Source organism: Perissodus microlepis, chromosome 11 (genome assembly GCF_051167445.1).
Source record: "Perissodus microlepis isolate ML-2025 ecotype Zambia chromosome 11, ASM5116744v1, whole genome shotgun sequence".
In the NCBI taxonomy this organism is placed as follows: Eukaryota; Metazoa; Chordata; class Actinopteri; order Cichliformes; family Cichlidae; genus Perissodus; species Perissodus microlepis.
Genome location: NC_140471.1, coordinates 1,107,138 through 1,129,888, shown reverse-complemented (window position 1 = coordinate 1,129,888; position 22,751 = coordinate 1,107,138). Strand labels below are relative to the sequence as shown.

At 43.8% G+C, this 22,751-nt stretch overlaps 1 protein-coding gene across 11 annotated transcripts in view; it reads right to left on the bottom strand.

Moving 5' to 3' along the window:
• Positions 1-3,248: 3,248 nt before the first annotated feature.
• cep162 (centrosomal protein 162) overlaps positions 3,249-22,751 on the bottom strand; it is a 46,186-nt gene continuing 26,683 nt past the window's right edge. For 8 of the 11 annotated variants that reach the window (XM_084944967.1, XM_084944966.1, XM_084944971.1 and 5 more), the window contains 13 exons: positions 19,337-19,449; positions 18,864-18,963; positions 18,648-18,774; positions 16,629-16,792; positions 11,617-11,718; positions 11,304-11,537; positions 9,429-9,626; positions 8,982-9,249; positions 7,617-7,749; positions 6,944-7,085; positions 6,774-6,872; positions 4,162-4,296; positions 3,249-3,674 (listed from right to left, as the gene is read on the bottom strand). In XM_084944967.1, the coding sequence (XP_084801093.1) occupies positions 3,474-3,674; positions 4,162-4,296; positions 6,774-6,872; positions 6,944-7,085; positions 7,617-7,749; positions 8,982-9,249; positions 9,429-9,626; positions 11,304-11,537; positions 11,617-11,718; positions 16,629-16,792; positions 18,648-18,774; positions 18,864-18,963; positions 19,337-19,449 (2,016 nt within the window). In that variant the 3' untranslated portion in view covers positions 3,249-3,473. Of the gene's footprint in view, positions 3,675-4,161; positions 4,297-6,773; positions 6,873-6,943; positions 7,086-7,616; positions 7,750-8,981; positions 9,250-9,428; positions 9,627-11,303; positions 11,538-11,616; positions 11,719-16,628; positions 16,793-18,647; positions 18,775-18,863; positions 18,964-19,336; positions 19,450-22,751 lie in introns of those variants that run through there. The other 3 variants (XM_084944974.1, XM_084944975.1, XM_084944976.1) reach the window with 3 other exon arrangements.

Here is a 22,751-nt window from a genome sequence, read left to right as displayed (position 1 = left end):
GCTCCCTGCTTCCCTCTGGGAAGAACGAGGTTCAGGAACCTCTGATCCAGAAACAACCAGCTCAGGAACACCGTCCTCACAATTTAAACCCTAAACACACACAAGCACACCATGCACACAAAAATAACATTGTGCAAATACTGTGAATCCATGTACATATTTACTCTGTAGGCTTCTCTTTTATTCATGTAAGTTACTCCGGACAATAATGTTATATCGTTTCCACTTCACATTAGATACCAAACTTTGTGTCATAGTTTGAGTATTGTAGTTTTCAGTGACAATAAAACAGTCTAATCCAAAACCGTCTTAATTTTGATTACTAATCTTCATAACCTTCCCGGGATTCAGGAGATCAGGTAGTTTATTCACGAGAGGCTGTTATTGAGTTTAGGCTCTCATTTGCTGTGCGACACACTAATAGGTCCCTCTGACAATCCGCTCTCTAACACAGGGGACGACATCATGTGTTAAGAGAGCAAACACTACATTAACACTACTGTCAGACTAATATTGTTTTCCATTGAACATTATTGTTGGGCTGCTTTAGGCAGCAAGGGTTAGTGTCACTACTGGTACCATGAAGTAGTTCTGATGTTGCACAGGCCGTAGAGAACATTATGCTGCTCGTAACATCGTGCAGATGAACAGTTTGGTCTGAGGACTCCTCTCCAGAGGAAGGCACAGACCTCTGCAGGCTAAGCACCTGACTGCCATTAGGTATCGGGCCTGAGCCCAACAATGCCTGGCCTCATGTGGCAGACTGCACTTCAGACTGTCCGGGAGCTCGGCAATGACCATCGAGACGTGGGGGGGGGAATGCCCCAGGACACTGTTGTCGTCTCATTAGGAGCATGCCCTGATCCTGTCAAAGTCAAATTTATTTATGTAGCACATTTAAAACAGCGACTGTTGACCAAGGTGGTGTACATTTAAGGTAATCAAAAGAGATAAAAATATAGGAAGAAATGATAACATTTAAGAAAAAGAAGCATAAAAAGAGAAGATTTACGTAAGAAATGAGACAAATAAAGGTCATACAAACTCTTTCTGATTTAAAAGCCAAGGAACAAAAGTGGGTTTAAAAAGAGTCCGATGTTGGGGAGGTCCTGATGTGAAGGAGCAGTTTGTCCCACAGTTTAGGAGCAGTTACAGCAAAGGCCCGATCTCCTCTGTGCTTTAATATGGACCTCGGCACAGGAGCATTTGAGCCGTACCCCCAGTGAGCTCTTTGGGGGTGTACCAATTTAAAAGACCAGAAAGGTGTGAGGGTGCTAACCCGTGCAACGCCTTCAAAGACGAATAATAAAGCAACAAAGGATCCAGCAGGTGCATCTTTCCAATCCTGGGAAATGTAGGATGCATTTGTAGGCTGTATTTGGATGAACCTCTAAATTGGGACATCCTTCACTGCCTACAATACGAACCTAAACGATGGCACATCCAGTGTGTCCAAACACATTAGTCCAGTAGAGACATCTAGCACGGTTTTTTGGGTGTTTTTCTAAACTGATGTTTAACACTATATTAAGGATGCCTTTGCAGTGTAATTGAGAGAATCCTTCTCTCATCTCACATGATTTTATGTTATTTATGTTAAATAACAGCACTTTTTCTCCCACTTCTTTTTGAAGTCTTATTCAGTATGTTTACCAGTTTAAAACAGTGTTAATGAACACGGGGTCGGTCGGTCTAGAACTTTGTAGACAACTGCTGGAAAAAAGTTGAGAATTTGTGTTTGTGATCTGACGTATTTTCTCCAAAACAAAATATTCAGCAACTCATCCACAAAGTGGCAGCCAGGTGTCAGAGACGTCCTGAGATGCATGAAGTGTAAAAGCTGCCAGTGCTCCGCTGACACAATAACACAGACCTCTGAACTTCTGGCATTAACGACACAAAAACCTCCTGATTGTAACGCAGTAAGTGCCAGGAGCTTGTCGATTTGGGATTTCATAGCCGAGTAGCTCTTACAGGAGTTAATAGTAAAGGCTCCAGTATTTTTGTCAGTTATTAATTTCACCCCCTGCTTTAAGTTCACTTACATACAAAAGAAACGAACAGTCACAAATTTCATGGTAGTATCCAGAAAGAACAGAAAAAAACTTAAATAGATTTTTATGTCATGAGTGAAATAAATATTATATCACAACAAGCACAACATGACTTAACACTTGATGGAAAAATGATTCTTTCGAAGCATAGCAGTAATTGGTCACCAGGTTTGCACACATTCAATTCAATTTTATTCATATAGCGCCAAATCACAACAAAAGTCGCCTCAAGGAGCTTCATAGATGCAGAGAAAAACCCAACAATCATATGACCCCCTATGAGCAAGCACTTTGGCGACAGTGGGAAGGAAAAACTCCCTTTTAACAGGAAGAAACCTCCGGCAGAACCAGGCTCAGGGAGGGGCGGGGCCATCTGCTGTGATTGGTTGGGGCGAGAGAAGAAAAACAGGATAAAGACGGATCAAATCCGTATTTCACTCAGTGACATCAGCCAGGACCAGGTTTGACAGCATTCCTCGTCGAGCATGAATCGATGATTAATGTATTTGCTCGCTTGAAGATTTTATAGTAGACTTGAATATGGCTACTCTCTGCAGTTTTCTGTACTTACCTGAAAGAGTGATCACAAGGAAAACAGCATGTACATGAAGTCTTCAGAACCAGGAGTTTCAAATTCTGTTTGAATGATTCAGTGACTCTGCTGCTATAGATATGTAAGAGTCTGACAAATGACTGTAACAAAAAACCTTTCTCACCGCTATGGGTTTAATTATATTGCCAACTCTTCTAGGACCACCAAACTGTGCAAAGAATCCAAGAAGATGGAAAATCTGATAATGAAGACAAATTGGATCTATAAGTTGAATCTGGAGCTGATTTCTTATTACAAAGTGTGGCATGTAGTTGACCTGCAAAGGCACTGAAACAGAGGCAAAGAGATGAAGAATTGAGACTCTGATGCGAGTCCCATCAAAAACACCTGCAAAGGATAACAACTGACGGGCATGTTACACAGTGCTACCCAGCAGCCATACTTGGGTGCAGGCTGCTAACCAAGCCGGCCAGTGTTAGCTGAGACTTGGCCTTCCACCTCGCACTGGGGCAATAAGGAGAACTTTTACTGCAGAATATTTAAATATGTATTCATATTGTGGTTGTGATCAAGTATATTACTTTTCTCTGCAGGCCCTGTTGTCATATCTAGACATGTAAAACAGTCAAAAAACAACAAAATAATGTTCAAGAGGTTTCTTTATTTTACACGACTGTTTCCTCTGTGGAGGCAGGGATGGTAAGCCAGTCTCTGCAGGTCTTTGGTGCAATACTGATCCTAATAAATCATTAACATGAAAAACATAAAAATATATAGTTATTTAAATAAAAAGTAAAAACTTCTATTGCTGACACTCTGGCATGGAATCAGTGCAGCATTCACAGTCTCAGCTTTCAAACGTTGTATTAAGTCGTCTGTGGAATGGCGAGCTCAGGAGTCGGCAGAACCGCGCCCTGTCGTTGCAGATGTCTCAGGATGTCCAGGATGGAGTCGAGCTCAAGGCGGAAAGCATCCATCTCCCTGCTCTTGTCCTGAGCCAGACGTCTCCAGTGCTCCAGCTCAGACTGCAAATCATCACCTGGCGTCTGCCACGCCCCCCTAAGCACCTGAAGGACACAAACAAAAGACCTCAGGTTGTACTTGATACAGTAGAACTACTTCATCTGACCTCTATGTGAATAATGTCATCAGGGGAAGTGCACAGTTTTCTCCACCAAACAGCGTACACGTTTGGCCACAGGTTCAGCAGTGTGTTTAACTCTGATGTCTGTATGACTCGCAGACGGTTTCCCAGAGTCCAGGAGACGTTAAAAGTCATTTATAGCATAACATTCAGGTCAGCTTACGTTTTCGTACAAGTTTGCCACTAGTTCAAGTTAGTTTCATTTACGCTGACAATGTGGATCCAGAACTGCTTTGTTTGAACGTGGTTAGTTCAGGGGATCACCTGCCGTGGATGTCCAAGCCTTTGTGTTCAAAGTTAATCACAACTGCTGATTTAAAACACCTGAATCTTGACCTTAGGGGTCACTACAGGTTCACATCAGGTTCTGGGTTCCAGTTTCTGTCAGCTAGTTGTGCCCTCACTGGTACCTGCTGCAGCTCCTTCTCTCTGTGCTGGTGTCTGAGCTCCATGTTCAGTATCTTCCTCTCCAAGGTGCACAGGAGTTTCACCTCTGAGCTTGAAGCTTCTTTAGCTTCCTTCAGCTCCTGCAGCAGTTTGGTTAGCTAAACACGAGACAGAAGCAGCTAAAACATCTGGTTTAAAAAAAGGAACATGTACATGTGAGCTAGGCCTGTGAAAGTATTAACGGTCTAGTGTGTTGCAGATTCAGCAGGGTCATCCAGTATGGAATGCCAGGACTGCCAAAATGAATTAATTAAATACACCATTAAATAAATAATTAAATGTGTCAATAATTAATTGGAATTAATTAATTAAATACATATTTAATTAATCCATTAAATTACCAGGACCCACACAGACAAAGCGTGTTTAAGTTTAAGTAGAGAGAGCAAAAAAGTCCAGTTAACATCTGATCTTTGTGCTTTTTGTTCAATAATCAGCGTGACCTGTGTATAAACGCATACACTTTAACATGTCGGTGTTTCCGTCATGTAGTAACCATTAGGTTTAACTGTACAAAGCTTGTTAGACACTATGAAACACGTACAGACCTTACGCTGTTCGACTAATGTTTTTATTGTGAATATTGATCATGAGTGAAAACTGGAAGCCCCCTTTACTGCCTCGGAGGCCTGCACACCACGGAGCGAGGTCAGCATATCCAGGAATGTCTTCAGCGCTCTAGCACACATCCTGCTCACCTGTCAGCTGTTTAACACCTGCTGCTTATTCAGGAAACACGCCCACGTTACCTGGTGATGGTCACAGGTTAACGTGGGCAGCTGCAGCTCGATATAACACAATGTCTGCGAATTGCTCTGCACAAGACAAGTAAATTTGGTTTTTTTCCTGAGCTCAGAGCTGCTGGAGTTTGTGTTTCCATCAGAGTGACTGACCTGGGATAAAGACGACAAACGGGACTTAAACGGAGAGCGATGGACACCTAGAAAACTACAGAGCACTTTATCAGCGGCTGATATCCAGTCACTGGCAAACCTTCGCTCAGTTTTAGCTCTCAGTGGTTAAACACTGGACTTAATTCACTCAGCTTCTGTCAGTCGGCTCATGTTTACTTCACCGTTTTATTTACAACTCAGGAAATCGGTTTGGCTCAGATTAAAGTTATGTTTCATAACTGCATAGTTTTACTGAAGTTAAATGTCTCACTGGAGCACGTTAGACTGAACCATTCGCTTTTCTTTATCTGGCGTTCATATGTGTGATTTAAACTGTGAATTTCAAGTTAAAACTAACATTAAAAATCTTTTTTTTATACAAGGAGAAAAGAGAAGGCGCATTTCCACCAAGAGGAGCAGCGTTGAACCAGCGTAGATACTGAAAGACTTCAGCCTGCCCAGAAATATTACATCCTCTGTTTTTTAATAGTTATTCAACTGTATTCTAAGCACCAGCTGTCTGTTAGAATGAGCAAAGTTTACTAAAATAAAAATAAATGAAGGTAACATCTGATTTGTGTGAGGTAGTTTTTTCATGTTGGTGTTTCAGTCATGTTATGTTTACCTGTCAAAGGCTTGTTACAAACTATGAAATCGTGCAGACGTCTGGATGTTAGAATAAAACTAATACTGCTCATGAATGAGACCAAAGGTGTCCTTTATAACTAAACATGTTATTATCATCTCCACATTTATATCATATGTAATTATATAGCACGTGTATTTCAGTAACAGCTGATTTATCCCAGTGTAGTGGTGAACAGTCACACAGCTCAGTGTATCTGTGATACTCCTAAACTACAATGGAACCAAACAAATGCACTTGTCTTGTGCCGACATTGTGTTATATGGAGCACCGGCTGCCCATGTTAAACTGTGACCATCACCAGGTAACGTGAGTGTTTCCTGAATAAGCAGCAGGTGTTAATCAGCTGACAGGTGAGCAGGATGTGTGCAGGTAAACTGAGGGTCAGCTGATCGCTGGTGTCGTGAGGAAAATGTCGGCTTGTTATTTATGTTACAGAAACATAAGGACACGAGAGCAGGCGGAAAGAGACGACCGTTCGGTGAAAATGAGAATCTGCGGATGCAACATGTGGAACTCACAAATCTAACTGGTAAACGTGAAAAACAGTTACGATGGAACAGCGGGGCTGTGAGCTCGGTGCACGCTGTCAGCTGGATGTTAGCTAGCAACATCTCCGAAAACATCGTCCACACCAGCGATCGATTATCTAGGATTGACCTGTCTTGACTTACTTTGCACAGTAACCAATCAGATGTTAGAGAAAATGCAGTGGCAGCGTTAACCCCGCCCACTTAGTTTGATGGGTGAGGCTGACAGATAAAATAAATTCATGAACAGTCAGAGGTCAGGACTGCCAAAATGAAATAAATAATACATCATGAAATAATTAATTAAATGTGTCAATAATTAATTAAATGTCATAAATATGTATTTAATTAATTCCAATTTTAATTAATTATTGACACATTTAATGAATTATTTAATGGTGTCTTTCATTAATTCATTTTGGCAGTCCTGGCATTCCATAATTCAGAGGCATTCTGTGTACAATCCTGGATAGAGCCAGCACAGCGATCTTTCTCCACCTCCTCACCTGCGTCTGCAGAGCATCCTCTCTCCTCCTGGATATTTTCAGTGCTTCTTTGCACCCCTGCATTTCTTTCAGCTGCTTGTCCAGATGATTCATCATCATCTGCAGGTACATATGAATGTTAAAACAGCAGGCTCATGTTGCACAGAGGCTGCTTGATGAGGGAGCCCTACCTCTTGAGTGCTCAGCTTATTAGTCAGTTCTGCAACCTTAGAGTCTGAGTGTTCGAGTGCATGGGTGGCCCGCAGGTGGTCCAACACTCTAAAGTGTTCTGCCTTCATAGTGGATAGCTGCTCTTCAAACTCCTCTGTCAGCCTGGGAGATTAAATCATATCTTTAATTCAGGGGCAGCAGGTGATTGGCTGGGTTATTGAAGAACATCCTGCTTCTTTGCAGGATGGGTCAATATCTATTTGCACTATGAAGCACTGTCCAATCAGTTTTGCCTGAATCTGAAGAGAGTGTAACTTTATATTCCTGAGAATTCATCAGCAGCACAAATGTTCCAATAGCAGCCGTGCATCCCCAATGTGACGTCCCCTTCACCGTTTTCCTGACAGATGATGTGATCTGCATCATCTCCACACACTTTTTGTTCTTGAGTATAACCAGTGGTTGGCACTTTGTTGTACACCTGTGTATTTCCACTCACAAAGGTCAGACATTGACAATGATATTCCCCATCAGCCTTTTACGGCTCAGGGATAGAAATTCAACACTGTAAATGAACTTTGATATTTAGTCTGCTTCACTGCTTTAAGTATAACATTTCCTAAACAGCAAGTGCAAGTAGAAGCATTTGGAAACAAGCAGAAAGCACACAGAAGCAAAACTACAAAACTGTACCTGCACAGCTGCTGCTTGGCCTGTGCAGCATCAGCCTTCAGAGCTTCCTTCTCCTGCTCGCTCTGCAGGAGCACAAGCTCCACCTGCTTCTTTAAAGCTTCGTTCTCCTGCAGAACCTCAGAGATATGACTCCCTGTCAGAAGGAAACATGAAAAAAAAATCTTCTAGTGCCTCCAGCTAGCTGCATTTTTTAAATCTGGAAAAGCACAGCCCTGCTTATAGACGCTTCTACATCCCTGCTGTTAGTGTTCACACTGGGATCGATGTGGGGATGTTCTTACTTTCTTCTGATGCAAGTCTAGAATATGTAAACAATACTTGTGTGTAAACCACTTTCAAGGATCGCTCGACAAATAACAGTCACACACACACACACACACACACACACACACACAGCAGTCGATTCACTCGACTGAACTATAACTTTTGTTCCCTGAAAGACAGAATAACGAGGTACAACACGGTCCCTTGCCGTGCAGCTTTGCTCAGTGAAGAGCAGCTATCGACCTGCAGGATGTACACATGCAGGTGGGGCCATGTCCTCACAGCTCATCTGTCTTAAAGATGTAAACAGAGATGTCTTCAGCCAGGCTTGATATCCTATATGTAAATGGACTGGTACTTTTCTACTACTACTAGTGCTTTTACACAACGTGCCTCATTCATGCAATAAATAAATCTAAGTGCGTTCACACACACTCATATGGAAGCCTCGGAAAGCAACATGGGTTAGTATCTTTCCCAAGGAAACTTGGCATGCAGACTGGAGCAGTTAGGGATCGAACCACCGACCTTCCATTCGGCAGATGACCTGCTCTACCCTCGGAGCTACAGCCACCCCCCATATGTGCATATGTGTTTCCTCTCCTTCAGGGAACAGACGTTATAGGCATAACTGGTCATTTTAACTGGTCACTTGAGTTTTCCACACAGCTCTGAGTTTGCTATAACTCCGATCTTCTCTGTGGCTGGGTGATGAACCAACAACAGCACGAGCAAGACTGGTCTACAGATCACATGGAGCATATTCTTTGTGCCTCCATCTGACAACGAGGCTCTCTGCAAGCAGGCTGCAAACGTGCTGCCTCTTCTGAACCATAAATTGCCCCCTTTCACTCACTATGTACTTATACAGCACTCTGCATTTAATGATGAGTTGTTATTAATCTTTGGCTCTCTTCCACAGCACGACTTTTGTCTCGTCTCCTTGCTCTCATCCCCGATGAGGCGAATGTTGTTGGGATTTGGAATTATAGAAATAAAATCAAAGTGAATTAAACAGTGTGACCACAAAATATTTTCATTGTATCAGGTGATCTTTAGTCCCTTTTGTGTATTATTTACTTTAAAAAAGTGCATTCCCACCTGTGAATACTGTGGGCTGATATGTCTTCTCACACAGAGCAGCTGGGAATGTTTCCCCTCCTGCAGTGAGGAGACCTGGTTGTTGGTGTTTGCTCTCAGTGGATCGTCTTTCTGCTCGTGTGTTGGGGGCAGACGGCATGTTCCTCCGTTCCTTCTTCAGTTCCTGAATGGTCCGTGTCTTTTTAGCGAGCTCTTGATTCAGCCGCTCAAGCCGCACGCCAAATGCTGCCTCGGCTTGGCGCTGGTGCCGGCCGGGACTCAGCAGGGCCTGTAGAACGAAGGGCTCTCCTCAGTATTGTATAATCGAGTACGAGTTTATTTTGTGTTATCAACTCCTCCATTATCCTACTTCATCCATTATTTCAAGGTTTCAGAGCAAAGACTGCCTGCTCTAGCATCTGGAGGCAGCTAAGAAAATAGCTCATTGCTTTTAAGACTTGTACTGACCTTCTGTTTAAGCTGCTGCTGGAGAGACTCGATCTGCTCATGCTGAGATTTCTCTTTCTGTTTGTGGCTCTGCTTCACACGGCATAGCTCTTCCTCCAGAGCCTGGACTACTGATGACTGGGACCCAGCTGCTGCTTCAACCTGCTGCTTACGCTGCAGCTGCTGCTCCAGCTCACAGATCTGCTGCTCGTAGCGAAGCTACAGAGCAGACACATAGTGGCATTCAACAAAAATCTGCTACACTGTTGCAGGTTGTTCGTTTTTAAGACTCTGTTTGTGAGCATGATTTAAAATGTATTTGATTTTATAATGTGTCTAATTTAATTAAATAACTGTGACAAGTTATATATAAAACAGTCCTTAATGAAGAGGAATTAATAATACAGGACCAAGGGCAGTACACCAGTGACTGCAAGCAAAGAAACAACAAATCAAAAGCAGCTGCTGATCAAGGAACACTGTTACTGATCCCTGTGTGAAACAAACCACATGTGCTTCACACTTTCTACTTCAGTGATGTATAAACAGTGAGTGAGCTCTGCTATTTACGAGATACACAAACCAGTTAACAGGTACAGCTGGAAACTGAGCCAGTCAGCAGCTGACAGGCTCGTGGGTGTAACTAAGCAGGCGGACGCCTACAGACTCAGATCCTCCACAGTAGAGTGGCTGCAGTCCATTATGAAACAATGCTCTGAAAACACTATAATGAATATGTCCATAACAAGAGTCCAAACTGAAATAAAACCTTTCTGTCCTTCAGTTTTTCTACAGAAAAATGGCCAGTGCTGTAAAGTGACTCATAGTGCTGTCACACAGCTGCTGAGGGGTATTTCACTACAGTGAAACTGTGGAGTTGAATCAGAAAGATATTATAATGTATTCACTCTGCCTCATCTCTTGAGTTCTCTGCTAATGGTGCTTCAATCCCTGGCTGTGGACAGGTGACTGAGACGAGCTGTGTGAAGAGCTTTAAGTGCTACGAGGCGCTACAAGAGGAACTAGTTCATGTGTTCCCTCATCTGATGTTTTTAATGATCATTTCAGCATTAAATGATACAACCACAGAAAATAATGGTTCTGACACAGACTTCTATAAAAGACACGGAGTCTCTACTATAACCAGACGTCTGAAACGTGGTTCTTCACTGTGATGAATCAAACTACTTCCACAGCAAGAACATTTAAAAGTGTTGGTTCAGCACAGATACACGTTTCCTCACTGATCTGCTGTAAATCAGACATGTAAAGGGAAAAATAAAGGTTTTACGTTTTAGTCTCACAGCTGTGCGGTTAAGAAGCTCATTTACTGACTGAAACTGAACTTATTATGTCACACTGCTTCCTCTTTGGGCTTCAGTTCTCTATGAAGCTTTTGTCTGTTTGTTGCTCTGGTTTGCTTTTGTAGCACACCAAGCAGGAGGATGCACACAGGAAGAGACGTGGTGATCACAAAGTGTGGATTCAGTGACTTCTACTGATGACCAGCAAGAGACGGTGGCTGCCCTATTTCTTTGGTATTAAGATGTGATTAACATATTTTTTTGTCATTTAAAAAGGACAAAACCCCACACTAGCAGACAGCTCTAAAAGGTGTGTATAAACACGCCCCCAGCAGCCGAGGCTGGATGCAGGGTCACCTGATCCAGCCCTGACTATACGCTTTATCAAATGGCAACGTTTTAAGCCCAATCTTAAAAGCTGAGAGTGTTTGACCCCTGAACCCAAGCTGGAAGGTGGTGAACAGGTTGGTGGTGTGACGGGGCTTTCTGTTTAGGGTCCTCTTCACAGTCACCCAGCTGTTGCTTCCAGGCTGAGTGGGAAGTGCTGGCAGGTCGTTACATCGACAAGCCTGTGGACTGATGTTAGCTGTACCTTGACTCTGTGAAACTGCTGCTCCATAACCCGGAGGCTGCGTTTGGCTTCCTCGTCGTGATTCTCCAGCTCGGCCTCCAGACGTTGGATCCTTCGCTCCAGCAGAGCAGTGATCCGGCTGGAAGAGGACATTTTGCCAGCGTCCTCGTGGCTGGCAGATGTGGCTGCAGCATAAATCAAAGCAGGCAGCGAATTTGGGTTTCTGCTCCTGAGTATTTGTTCCAGCTCCTTCACCTGGTGAAAACACAAGTGATATGAAGTTGTAGAAGAAGGAAGGAGAAATGAATTGTTAGTGTATGCCCGTGTGCCAAACCTGTCGCTCCAAGTCCTTCATCCTCTTCAAGTCCACAAATTTGTCTCTCGCCTTTCTCTGCCAGCTGTTTCTTTTGCCCACTTCCTGTTTCAGTTTTTCTACCTGAAATGGAGACGGCCTGTTACTTCCCACACGGTCCATCCTCATTCCTAAAGCTTTCACTGTTGTCACTGTAAAGCACCACAAAAGAAGACGCTCTAGAGCAATGTTTCCAGAGCCAGGAAAGAGACACGTTCCTTAAAATTAACACAATTTAAATCCATTTTAGTTTTTTCAAATCAAAACAATAGTTTCCTTGAGGCACATTTTACTGACATAAAGACCACTGAAACCAACAATCACACGATCCCCTGTGGGAGGTGCTCTGTGACAGCAGGAAGAAAAACGATGGTTTGTGGAAAACCATCACAGCCTGGTCACATGGTGTGACTGGGAGAGTACAACCACCAGCCTGCCTTAAATGGGAATGATAAATTATTCAAGTTGTATATCTAAAAAAAGTACAACAACAACAAAGACAAATAAAGTTCTGATCAACAAAGGAAACCGTCTCTAAGACTAAACACGGACCTCATGAATTATAAATGGTGTGATTGAATGTTTTGTTTCTATTATAAGTATTTAAATTAGTTGTTTAAAGTATTTAATGAAAACTGTACCACACAGATGCTAAAACAGACTCTTACATGGCTCGACTACACCATCTATTTCAGGTACAAACACTGAGTCACACGTTAGAAGGTTATGTTACAGTCATTGAATTAGCCTGCTTTATGTCCTGGTGGGCGGGGCTATGACTCACCACACCCACTATCAGATCGTTACATGGAGAAACCTTTTGAATAGAGATTGAAAATGTGACGTCATTTCCGTGGTAAAACCACAAAGGATTCTGGGTACGAGTGGCAGGCGGTACTAGGGCACGCAGGCTTTCACATGAAAACAGTCACACAGCGATAAAAAGAAGCACAAAAAATGGCAAGAAGCTGTTGTATTATTAACTGCAATAGCCGGTCGCATGACAGCCACGGGAAGCCGACGGGTAAAGAGATCGGTTTTATCGGATTACGTCGTGGAAGAGAAATTGTTTAAGCCGTGTTTCCGAAGTAACAAAGAGCCGACGGATGGCCTGGATTGCAGCCATTCAAAGACCAAATATAACGTTTCAGAAAACTCCAGCTCATGTTAGTCTGCTCCAAGCATTTCCACAAAGGTAAGTCTTCTGTTGTAGTTATTACGCAATTTATCATAATTGTTGATGTAGGTTACAAATAAGTCTTATATTGATTTGAATTGAATTCGTTGCGCGTTGCTGCTTTGTTCACGGTGGCTTTGCGGGCTAATGTTTGTTGTGTTTTGTAGGAAAATGCAGGAATGTGATCCAGACTGGGCCCCTCTATCAACCTGGGTCATATTTGATTGGTTAAGAGAGAGAGCGAGATCGAAACAGCCACGAAACGTCCGCATATATGTGCCCAAGTGTTGTATTGAAGCAATCAAGTGATGAATAACTTTCCCAGTATGTTGTTTCTCACCGAAGCAGCTAATAAAGCTGATGGATTTTTACAATTTTGCCTTTTTCCTGTAAAATTCTATAACAGAATGAAACAATAATGCCAGTTATAAATAAAGACAATAATTGAATGAATTACGAAACACTCATTTTATTTCTATTAGATCCGAAAATGTTGTGTAACACTACAACCTGAAAAGACAAACAGATGCGTTGGCCTGTAACAGCAGCTGTGAGATGGAATCGTCCAAATCACCAAAGTAAACTGGACCTGGGCTTGTTGCAGGGTCTGAAGTTACTAAACATGTTGTGAGTGTACGCACTCACACTTAGGACCATATAATAATAAATATGTGCGTGATGAAAGTTGGGCAGCACACTAACGTCCTTACTCCACTCTGCATGCTCGTGTGGGTCTGACCCTTTCACTCCTTTGATTTTTTCCTCGTCCTTTTTTTGCCTCTTCGTCACGTCTGTCTTTGTACGGAGCTGCCGTGTTCTCCGTCGTTTTGTACAGAACTGTTTTGGGGGCAAATAAAATGCCAGTAGGGATTAAAACTGTAGAGTTAATGATTACCGGTGCTGCAAATGCAGTGTTTTGATGTTGTTGCCACTTGTACCCACAATGCAATGCGCGAAAGTCACGTGGTCTGTCAATCTCTATACAAAGTGTTCACGGACACCTTGGCTGCTGCCTCTAAACATATTGTGCGTTGTCGGTCGTGCATGCTGCTCATTAACATTCAGTATTTGTTAGTTACTGTTACAGGTTGCTGCTGTGGTCTGCCTACTGTGTTGTTCTCTTTTGGTTTCTTGACTTTTCTTCCAGCAGGTGATCCAGCTGATTTTTGCGGTCTTTTCCTTCTGTCCCTCTTCCCCTCTGATTTTATTGAACTTCCCTTGTCTATGCCTTTCCCGTTCCTATCCCCCGGTCATGTCTGTTCTCATTGTAATAACTTAAAAGTAAAAATAAAGATCAATCAAGTGGACCAGTATGACAAAGCCGCAATGATCCACGTTGCCTGCTGGGCATCTTTCTTGGCCTTCAGACGATAATTCTGATGCTACAGTGCCGAACGGCACAGGGAGAATAACTGAATTAAACTAACAACAATGACTTGCATGAGGGAAGTTCACTGAAGTCAGAGTATCATTTAAATATGTCTGTGAAGGTTCTCAGTCATCCAGGTCATTTTGGCTCAAAATTGAGTCAAAGGACTCAATTTTGCCATTTCTCCACAACAGTTGCCCATAGTGGACCTCATCACAGCCACAGAATCTGCCATACGGATTAATAAATGATCACAGACAGAAGCAGAGCAAATCAGGATGAAAGTCTCAGCCATTCAGTGTCAAAGTCCCTCCGTCCAACCTCACAATACAAGAAAAGAAGGCCGTCGCTTCCCTAAGCAAAGACCACGACATCACTGTTTTACCAGCTGATAAGGGAAGATGCACCGTGGTCCTAAACACTACAGATTACCACACAAAGATCACTACTCTCCTCAGTGACAACAATACCTACGAAGCCTTAAAGCGAGACCCCACAAGCAGCTACAAAAAGAAAGTTATAGCTTGCCTTCAAGACCTTGAAAAGGACAAAATCATTGACCGCCTTACATATCACCGCCTTTACCCAGGGGATGCCATACCCTGCATTTACGGACTTCCTAAGATCCACAAGGAAGGTGTCCCACTCAGACCCATAGTCAGCAGCATAAACTCAGCCACTTATAACATTGCAAAACACCTTGCTACCATCCTTGCTCCTCTCGTGGGGAACACCCCACACCACATCAAGAACTCCACCGACTTCACCGACAAGGTCCAGAAACTTACCCTGGATCCAGATGAAACCATGGTGTCCTTTGATGTAGTCTCTCTCTTCACTTGCATACCCACCACGGAGGCTGTGGAGACTGTCAGAAAACGACTACAAGAAGACAGCTCCTTGGAGGACAGGACCAACTTCACACCCGATCAGATCTGCACACTGTTAGACCTCTGCCTTACCACAACATACTTCAAATACAACGAAGGCTTCTACAGACAAAAACATGGCTGTGCCATGGGCTCCCCCGTGTCACCTGTTGTAGCCAACCTTTACATGGAGGAAGTGGAAAGGAAGGCTCTTGGCTCTTTCAAAGGAAGAGTACCCAGCCACTGGTACAGATATGTAGACGACACCTGGGTCAAAATCAAGACACAAGAAGTGGAATCCTTCACTGCGCACATTAACGCTGTGGATAAAAACATCAAGTTCACCAGGGAAGACACAAAGGACGACTGTTTGCCTTTCCTGGACTGCGCTGTGCACATTGAAGAGAACGGCAACCTCAACATCGAAGTTTACCGGAAGCCCACACACACAGACCAGTACCTCCTCTTTGACTCCCATCACCCTCTGGAACACAAACTTGGAGTAATTAGGACCCTACACCACCGGGCAGAACATGTTCCCTCTAAGCCTGAAGGAAAAAAGAAGGAACACACACATGTAAAGGAAGCACTCAAAACGTGTGGCTATCCTAAATGGGCGTTCTTAAAGTCAGCAAAGAGGCACAGAAAAGAAGACCAGACACCAGCGAGGGAGGATAAGAAGGACAGACGCAACAACATTGTCATCCCCTATGTAGCCGGTGTATCAGAAAAACTTAGGAGAGTTTTCTCCAAGCATGACATCCCGGTGCATTTCAGACCCAGCAACACGCTCAGACAAAAACTGGTTCACCCGAAAGACAAAACGCCAAAACACAGACTTAACAATGTGGTGTTTGCTGTACAGTGCAGCGAGGAATGCCCAGACCTCTACATTGGAGAGACCAAACAGCCACTTCACAAGCGCATGGCACAACACAGAAGAGCCACCTCCACAGGACAAGACTCAGCAGTCCATCTGCATCTTAAGGATAAAGGACACTCTTTCGAGGATGCCAACGTTCACATTTTGGACAGAGAGGACAGATGGTTTGAAAGAGGAGTGAAAGAAGCATCTATGTCCACTGTGAGCGACCATCTTTGAACAGAGGCGGGGGTTTACGACACCAACTGTCTGCCATCTATAATCCAGTTTTGAGATCCCTTCCCAGACGCCTTAACGCCCACTCACATCCTGGGCCATCTGACCTCAGGAATTCGCATGATAAGGTGGGGCCAGGTTTCACAATGAACACACCCGAAACTCTGGCTGATTGGGACCCACACCCAGTTTCACACCTTGGCTCAGGCGATTAGAGGATCATCAGGGGGTCCTTTTGTCCCTCTGTGGGGGGAAACTCCCACTAGGTTTATATCTGGGACTCTCCACCATTTGACCTTAGAACTGAAGAAGCTTCTCGGATGAAGGTGAAACGTCTTCAAGCAACTCAAAGAAGTCCAGACGCTTTTCTTTGCAAGTATCATTTAAAATAAAAAGTAGTTAGCACAGACAGAGGATTCATGCAGATTGAGGGTACAAAATAAATCAGTCTGTAACCATCGTGTGAGAGCGGAGCATCACCTGTTCTCTGAGCTGGTGTATCTCAGCTGTAGCAGCCTTCAGCCTGCCAGCATCTCTGTCCAGCATCTCCTGCTTCTCAGCAAACCACTGCAGTTTTTTCTTAAGGGCTGTCACTTCCTCCTGGTGCCTGTCCTCTAATACACGCATCTCAAAGGTCTGATTTCCTAACACATTCAGGAGAAATGCACTCAGTTTTTACTCACATATACACAGCAGGTACAATAAGTATTGAACATGTCACCAGTTTTCTAAGTAAATATATTTCTAAAGGTGCTACTGACATGAAAGCTTCACCAGCTTAATTCCCACATTACAAGAAATCAAACATAAATGTCCACAGATTAAGTTATGTGTAAGAATGAGGAGCGACACAGACAAGTAATTAGAAAGCAATCCTGCCTTTTTATAGGCCAGATGGGACCATCAAGAAACATCTCATGATGGGTCAAACCAAATAATCTAGCTCAAGACCGTCACAGTCCTATTGTTGTAAAACATCCTGATTGGTTACAGAAGAATTTCTAAAATCCTGAAGGTTCCAGTGGCCAGTGCCCGGTCATGGCCGGTCCTCCCCACAGAGGAGTGGACAGAATTATCGCAGAGCCAAGGGGCACTACAGAGCTACAGAAAGGCCTGGAATCCTGCAATTGTTTCAAAGAACGCAATAAAAACACGGCCTGTATGCACAATCACTGTTCATTACTGAAGAAAAAGCAAAATGAAACACGTTTAAATTTTGCTGAAAAACAATCAAACAAGCCTTTGAAATACTGGGAGAACATAGTCTGGTCAGATGAGACCATAGTTCCACTCGTTGCATGCATAATAAACACCATACCAACAGGTATGCACCACCAAGGCCTGGGTGTTTCAGCACGTGACGCTGGCACACTTCAGGATGAAGGGAAAAATGTGCCGAGACATTCCTGATAGTGAAGAAATGACAGTAGGTGTAACAGAAAGGAAACTATTGACTGGCTTCAGAGAAAGAAGTAAAGTGTCTCGCCCAGCCAATCACCTGACCTATATCCAGGTTAAAGTCAGTGGAAAGAACTAAAGGTCAGAGGTCATAGAAAGGGCCCGCGCAGCACTTTCAAGCTTTGAAGACTGTTTGTGTGGAAGTTTGGGCCAAAATCCCACCCGAGCACACCTGGGAATACTTTCTCCACACAGGAGACGTCGTGAAGCCGTCGTCTCCAACAACGGCTTTTTGTGCGAACAGTTAAGTAAACATCAGTCAGTACGTTCAGTACTACTGACATCTATGTGTGGATTAGATGTTACCCACATCTGGTGACAATTTCACTTTGAATCATACATTTAATGACTTGGGGCGACCGTGGCTCAGGGGGTTGGGAAGCGTATCTGTAACTGGAAGGTCGCCGGTTCGATCCCCGGGCTCTCTGTCTGGTCGTTGTGTCCTTGGGCAAGACACTTCACCTACCGCCTACTGGTGATGGCCAGAGGGGCCGATGGCGCGATATGGCAGCCTCGCTTCTGTCAGTCTGCCCCAGGGCAGCTGTGGCTACAACTGTAGCTGCCTCCACCAGTGTGTGAATGCGAGAGTGAATGAATAGCGGCATTGTAAAGCGCTTTGGGTGCCTTGAAAAGCGCTATATAAATCCAATCCATTATTATTATTGTACATATTTGTCAGTTTGATATATTTTGGGGTTTTATGAACAAATCACCAGTAGCAGCTGGTTACACATCGTTTCAGTGTTGCAGTAATCCTGACAGCGTTTGATGCTTTTCTTTGTCACACGACATTAAAGTGAGTCTCTTTGGTCAAACACAACATTTGAAGCTGCCACTTTGATTTATGGGTTTCTGCTAAGGTAGCACATTTTTAAACTGGCAGAGTTTTGCATATTTCTACATGTCTTGAAGGCAAAACGAAGCTCCAAACTTGGGCTTGTCATTATCCTATTATAGCATTTTGGAATTGGGTTTGTATATGAAGTGAAAAGGGGATGAAAAATATGAATATTGTAGTTTCAGGACTGTTCTTTATCTTACCCGCTGTGGAGGTGGCTCGGGCTTCAGCCAGGCCTCTCTCTTTCTTAATGAGCTGCAAGTCCACCTCCAGAGCCTGCTTTTCCTGCTCAAGCTTGTGGACGTCCTCAGACATCTTGGCCTCATTTCTCTGCACAAAGAGTCACATCTGTGCTACATCAAAGAGGCTAACATAGACCTCCAAGCCTTACAGTACAGGTGGATGAGAGCGGTACTAACCTGAAGTGTGTTTATTTGCGCTAACAAGTCTGCAATGCGTGGAGTATGATCCGTTAAGCATATACTTCCCACTGGCCTCGAAGTTTTATTCAGCTGCTCCCTGGTGAGGTAGAAAACGTTTACCCTAACCGCAGAACAACCACTCCACAGCTAGAGAACTTTATGATCTCTATTTGTTAACGACCTACTTCACAAACTTTGAATAAAGTTAGCGCTGCTGTCCCTGAACACGAGCGAATCTCCGGTTTGGCCTATGTGTTGAATACCTTCCATAGCCCAAACACGCGCTGTTAGCTTCACTGTTAGCTTCACTGTTAGCTTCACTGTTAGGTGCTTAAATGCACAGAAGGAAGCGATGCATGAACATGTGTGTGACTCGCAGTGTTCCAAGCGGTCAGTCTTTCACAGTGCACATAAACACACATATGGGTACAACAACATGTGTGGGACGTACAGGTCTGTCAGACGCTCACCTGGTGGCAGCCAGCTCATTCAGCAGCCGCTGGTTTTCTTTAAACATGGCCTCCTCGTTAGCTTTACTCTTGGCCTGCTGAGCCTTCATCTGTAAATACAGCTTCTCATTCTCCTGGAGGAAGATTAATGTAAAAAACTATGAAAAGAACAACTAGGTACAAATGGCTCTTGTTTTTTTAAACCGTTGCTCACACCTAGTATGGGCTTTTCTATTTACTGCATTTTGTATAAAACTGAAAATGATTAGAATTTCATAAACTGTGCCCACACGGCGTCTTAACATAGAGCTTCTGAGGTAAAGCACTGCTACGAGTGGAGAGGACTTCTAAAAAGTTGTTTTAAGCAGATGGCAGAAAGACAAAGTTTAGTGCTTGGGGAAAATGAGTCCCTCTCATTAAAGACACACTCTCATCTCCCAAACCTATGCAAACTCTTAAAGCAGGGGTCCCCAATCCCAGACCTCGAGGGCCGGTGTCCCTGCAGGTTTTAGATCTCACCCTGGGTCAACACACCTGAATCACATGATTAGTTCATTACCAGCCTCTGGAGAACTTCAAGACATGTTGAGGAGGTCATTTATCCATTTAAATCAGCTGTGATGGATCAAGGACACATCTAAAACCTGCAGGGACACCGGCCCTCGTGGACTGAGATTGGGGACCCCTGTCTTAAAGAGTTCAACACACACAGCACGCTGGCTCGGGCTCTCCAGAGAAATCTCTCCGAGGATTTCAGTGTAACTGGTCAAAGAGCAACAAGTTCTCTTTCATGGTATTCGCTTTGTGTCTCACTATGGGAACACCTCCTGTGTGACCTCATCAGAAGCTCAAATGCCCATGCCAGCAGGGGCTGGTACCCCCCATATAATAATTTTCAATTCAATTTTATTTATATAGCGCCAAATCACAACAACAGTCGCCTCAAGGCGCTTTATATGATAGGCTGACATGGTGTCAGATGACATTCAAAACAAGCCCACCTCTTCCTAGCTTCCACAGCAAGGAAGGTGAGGGGTGTCCAAATTCATGGGCTGCATCCTCCTGAGGACCCGGCCTTCGTGGTCTACGTGGGCCGGGTCCTCAGAAGGTCGGGTAGGCTGGAAGTAAACGGCTGGGGAAATTGGACGGTCCAGCCTTCAGATCAGCGTCACCGCTGTCTCGGTGGAGTTTAATAAACTCGGCCGTCTGCTCCTTGCTGTCTAAAATATTACAGGACACTGGCGTAAATTCTCGACCGTCTCACACTTCTGCTTAATCGGTTTTCTGTTTTCTGTTTATTCAGCTGTGTGAAAATCCCGGAGGAACCCACCAGGGGGATTAATAAAGTTTTATTTTATCTAATCTAATAACTTTAATCTCAGCCAAACCGATTTACTCACGAACAAATAAAACACTGAGAAAAAGCCCAACAATAACATTTTTAGGTTGTCTAAGTGACTTACATATTACGTTTAACCTGAGTAGCGAAAGTCCGCGGTGATCTGAAAATGATGTGCCGGGACTTTGCCATTCTCGGCGGCTCTGGTGACCCTTGACCTCCCGGTCAGCTATCGAGCTGGCGGGTAGCAGACGTCTCCGAAAATGTCGAAGCCCTTTTGTAAATATGCGATATCTTGATAAACCGAGCAGATATTAGAAGTTTACACAGCTACTTTCTCACCTGAAAATATGTTAAAAGTTTATTTGGTGACCCAGAAAGATTAGTAAGAGTAATTCTAAAACTTAGTAGCGGCCGCCATTGCCGGAAACTGGAGTTTGGCTGGGCCGCGCTATGAATTCTGGGATATGGTGGCCCACGAAGGACACACCCGACCCATCCTTCAAATTCAGGGAAAAGGAGGACGCATTTGCCGGCTGCATTTGAAGGAGTCGACGAATTGGGACAGCCTTCGTCGTGTCGCTGTGACACGTCTTGATTGAAATCGACTAGTTAAATTCGCCACAGTTGACCGCCTGTATGAGTGTGGGCCCAAGTTCTTTCGCCGGTTCAATTCCGAGCTGAGATTGGGAATCCAGCTACACTGTCCTTAGACTGTGTGTATAAAAGTTAAAATTCGTTACAGCTGACAGTCTGCCTGACAGTGAGGCTGAGTTCTTTCACCAGCTAGATTCCCGCCCGCTGCAGTGCCTCTACACTGTCTGGGTTAATTTGGGGTTAGTAAATTAGGCTTAAAGTTGAAATTTGCATCTAAAACCGTGTGTTTGGGTTTTGCAGAGCGAGACACACGCTCTGTATGGTGTGTTGAGTGTGAGGGAGAAGGAAGTGTCTCCCAGAGCGGAGTGAAGCAGACTGACAGAAGGAGGGGCAGGCAGCCCAACTCAGAGGGGAGGAGCTGAGTGTGAGGTGGACCCAAGGAGGAGCTAGGAGAAGCAGTCTGTGTGACTGCATGGGGAAAAGTGCCTAAAACAGAGTCAAGAGCAAAAAAAGGGGTAAAATTATGATGAACTATGCACAAAAGCTAAAGCTGAACAGGAGGAATTGGGAAAAGAAGGCACGGGAATATTTAAATTAGCAACAAAGGGAAATGTGTTTAAAGAATCAGAGAAATGAGAGTGTCAAATAAGTAGGGATGAAAGTGATATTAAATAAATCTCTTACTGTGTTAATACAAGACCTGTAGTGAAGACCGCTTAACTAAGACCGAGTCAAGACCGAGACAAAGTCGAGACGAGACAAAAAGTCTTTAAACTGCAGCCAGATTAGGGCTGTGCAATATGACCAAAACCTCATATCCCGATATAAGACATCTATCGTCCGATAACGACATAAATCACAAAAATGCAACATTTTCTGTAAGTTCTGTGAATCTCGGGCAGCTCGACTTACGTGAAGTGTTTCCAGCTGCGCGTCGTGTAGCTGGAGTCGAGTGTTTTAACCGATGCATGAAACGATACATTTTTAGACATAAGTTGTAACGGCCGCCGTTTTCTTTGTGAGTATTTATTACACGGCGTGCTGCGGGGAAAAGCCTGTTCTAACGTTTGACTCTAAGGTCTATTTTTTAGCACCTGGCGGCTCTTTTTTACTTCTCATCCGTAAATAATCTGCTCTTTCACGTGATTCAGTTTATTTTGAAAAGTCTCAACAGGATCTCGAGCTTTATTGTGAAAGGTTTATGTGGAACATAAACAAGCGGACACGCGATGGTGTTACCGTCGTTGTTGCTAACGACAATGCATAAAAACAGGTGCTTGTCTGTCCGTAGTGTGGTTATATTAAATATAAGAAAAAGAGAGAACTTTAAGAAATGAATAATAACTACAGTGACATCAAAACCATGAAAAAATATTGTCGTAAACAGTTTATTTTGCGACACTACGAAACAAACGACAGCGTAAAATGAAACGACAGACGTTTTTATATGATATATATCGTTATATCAAAGAGCCCTAAGCCAGATGCTGCTTCGCTGAC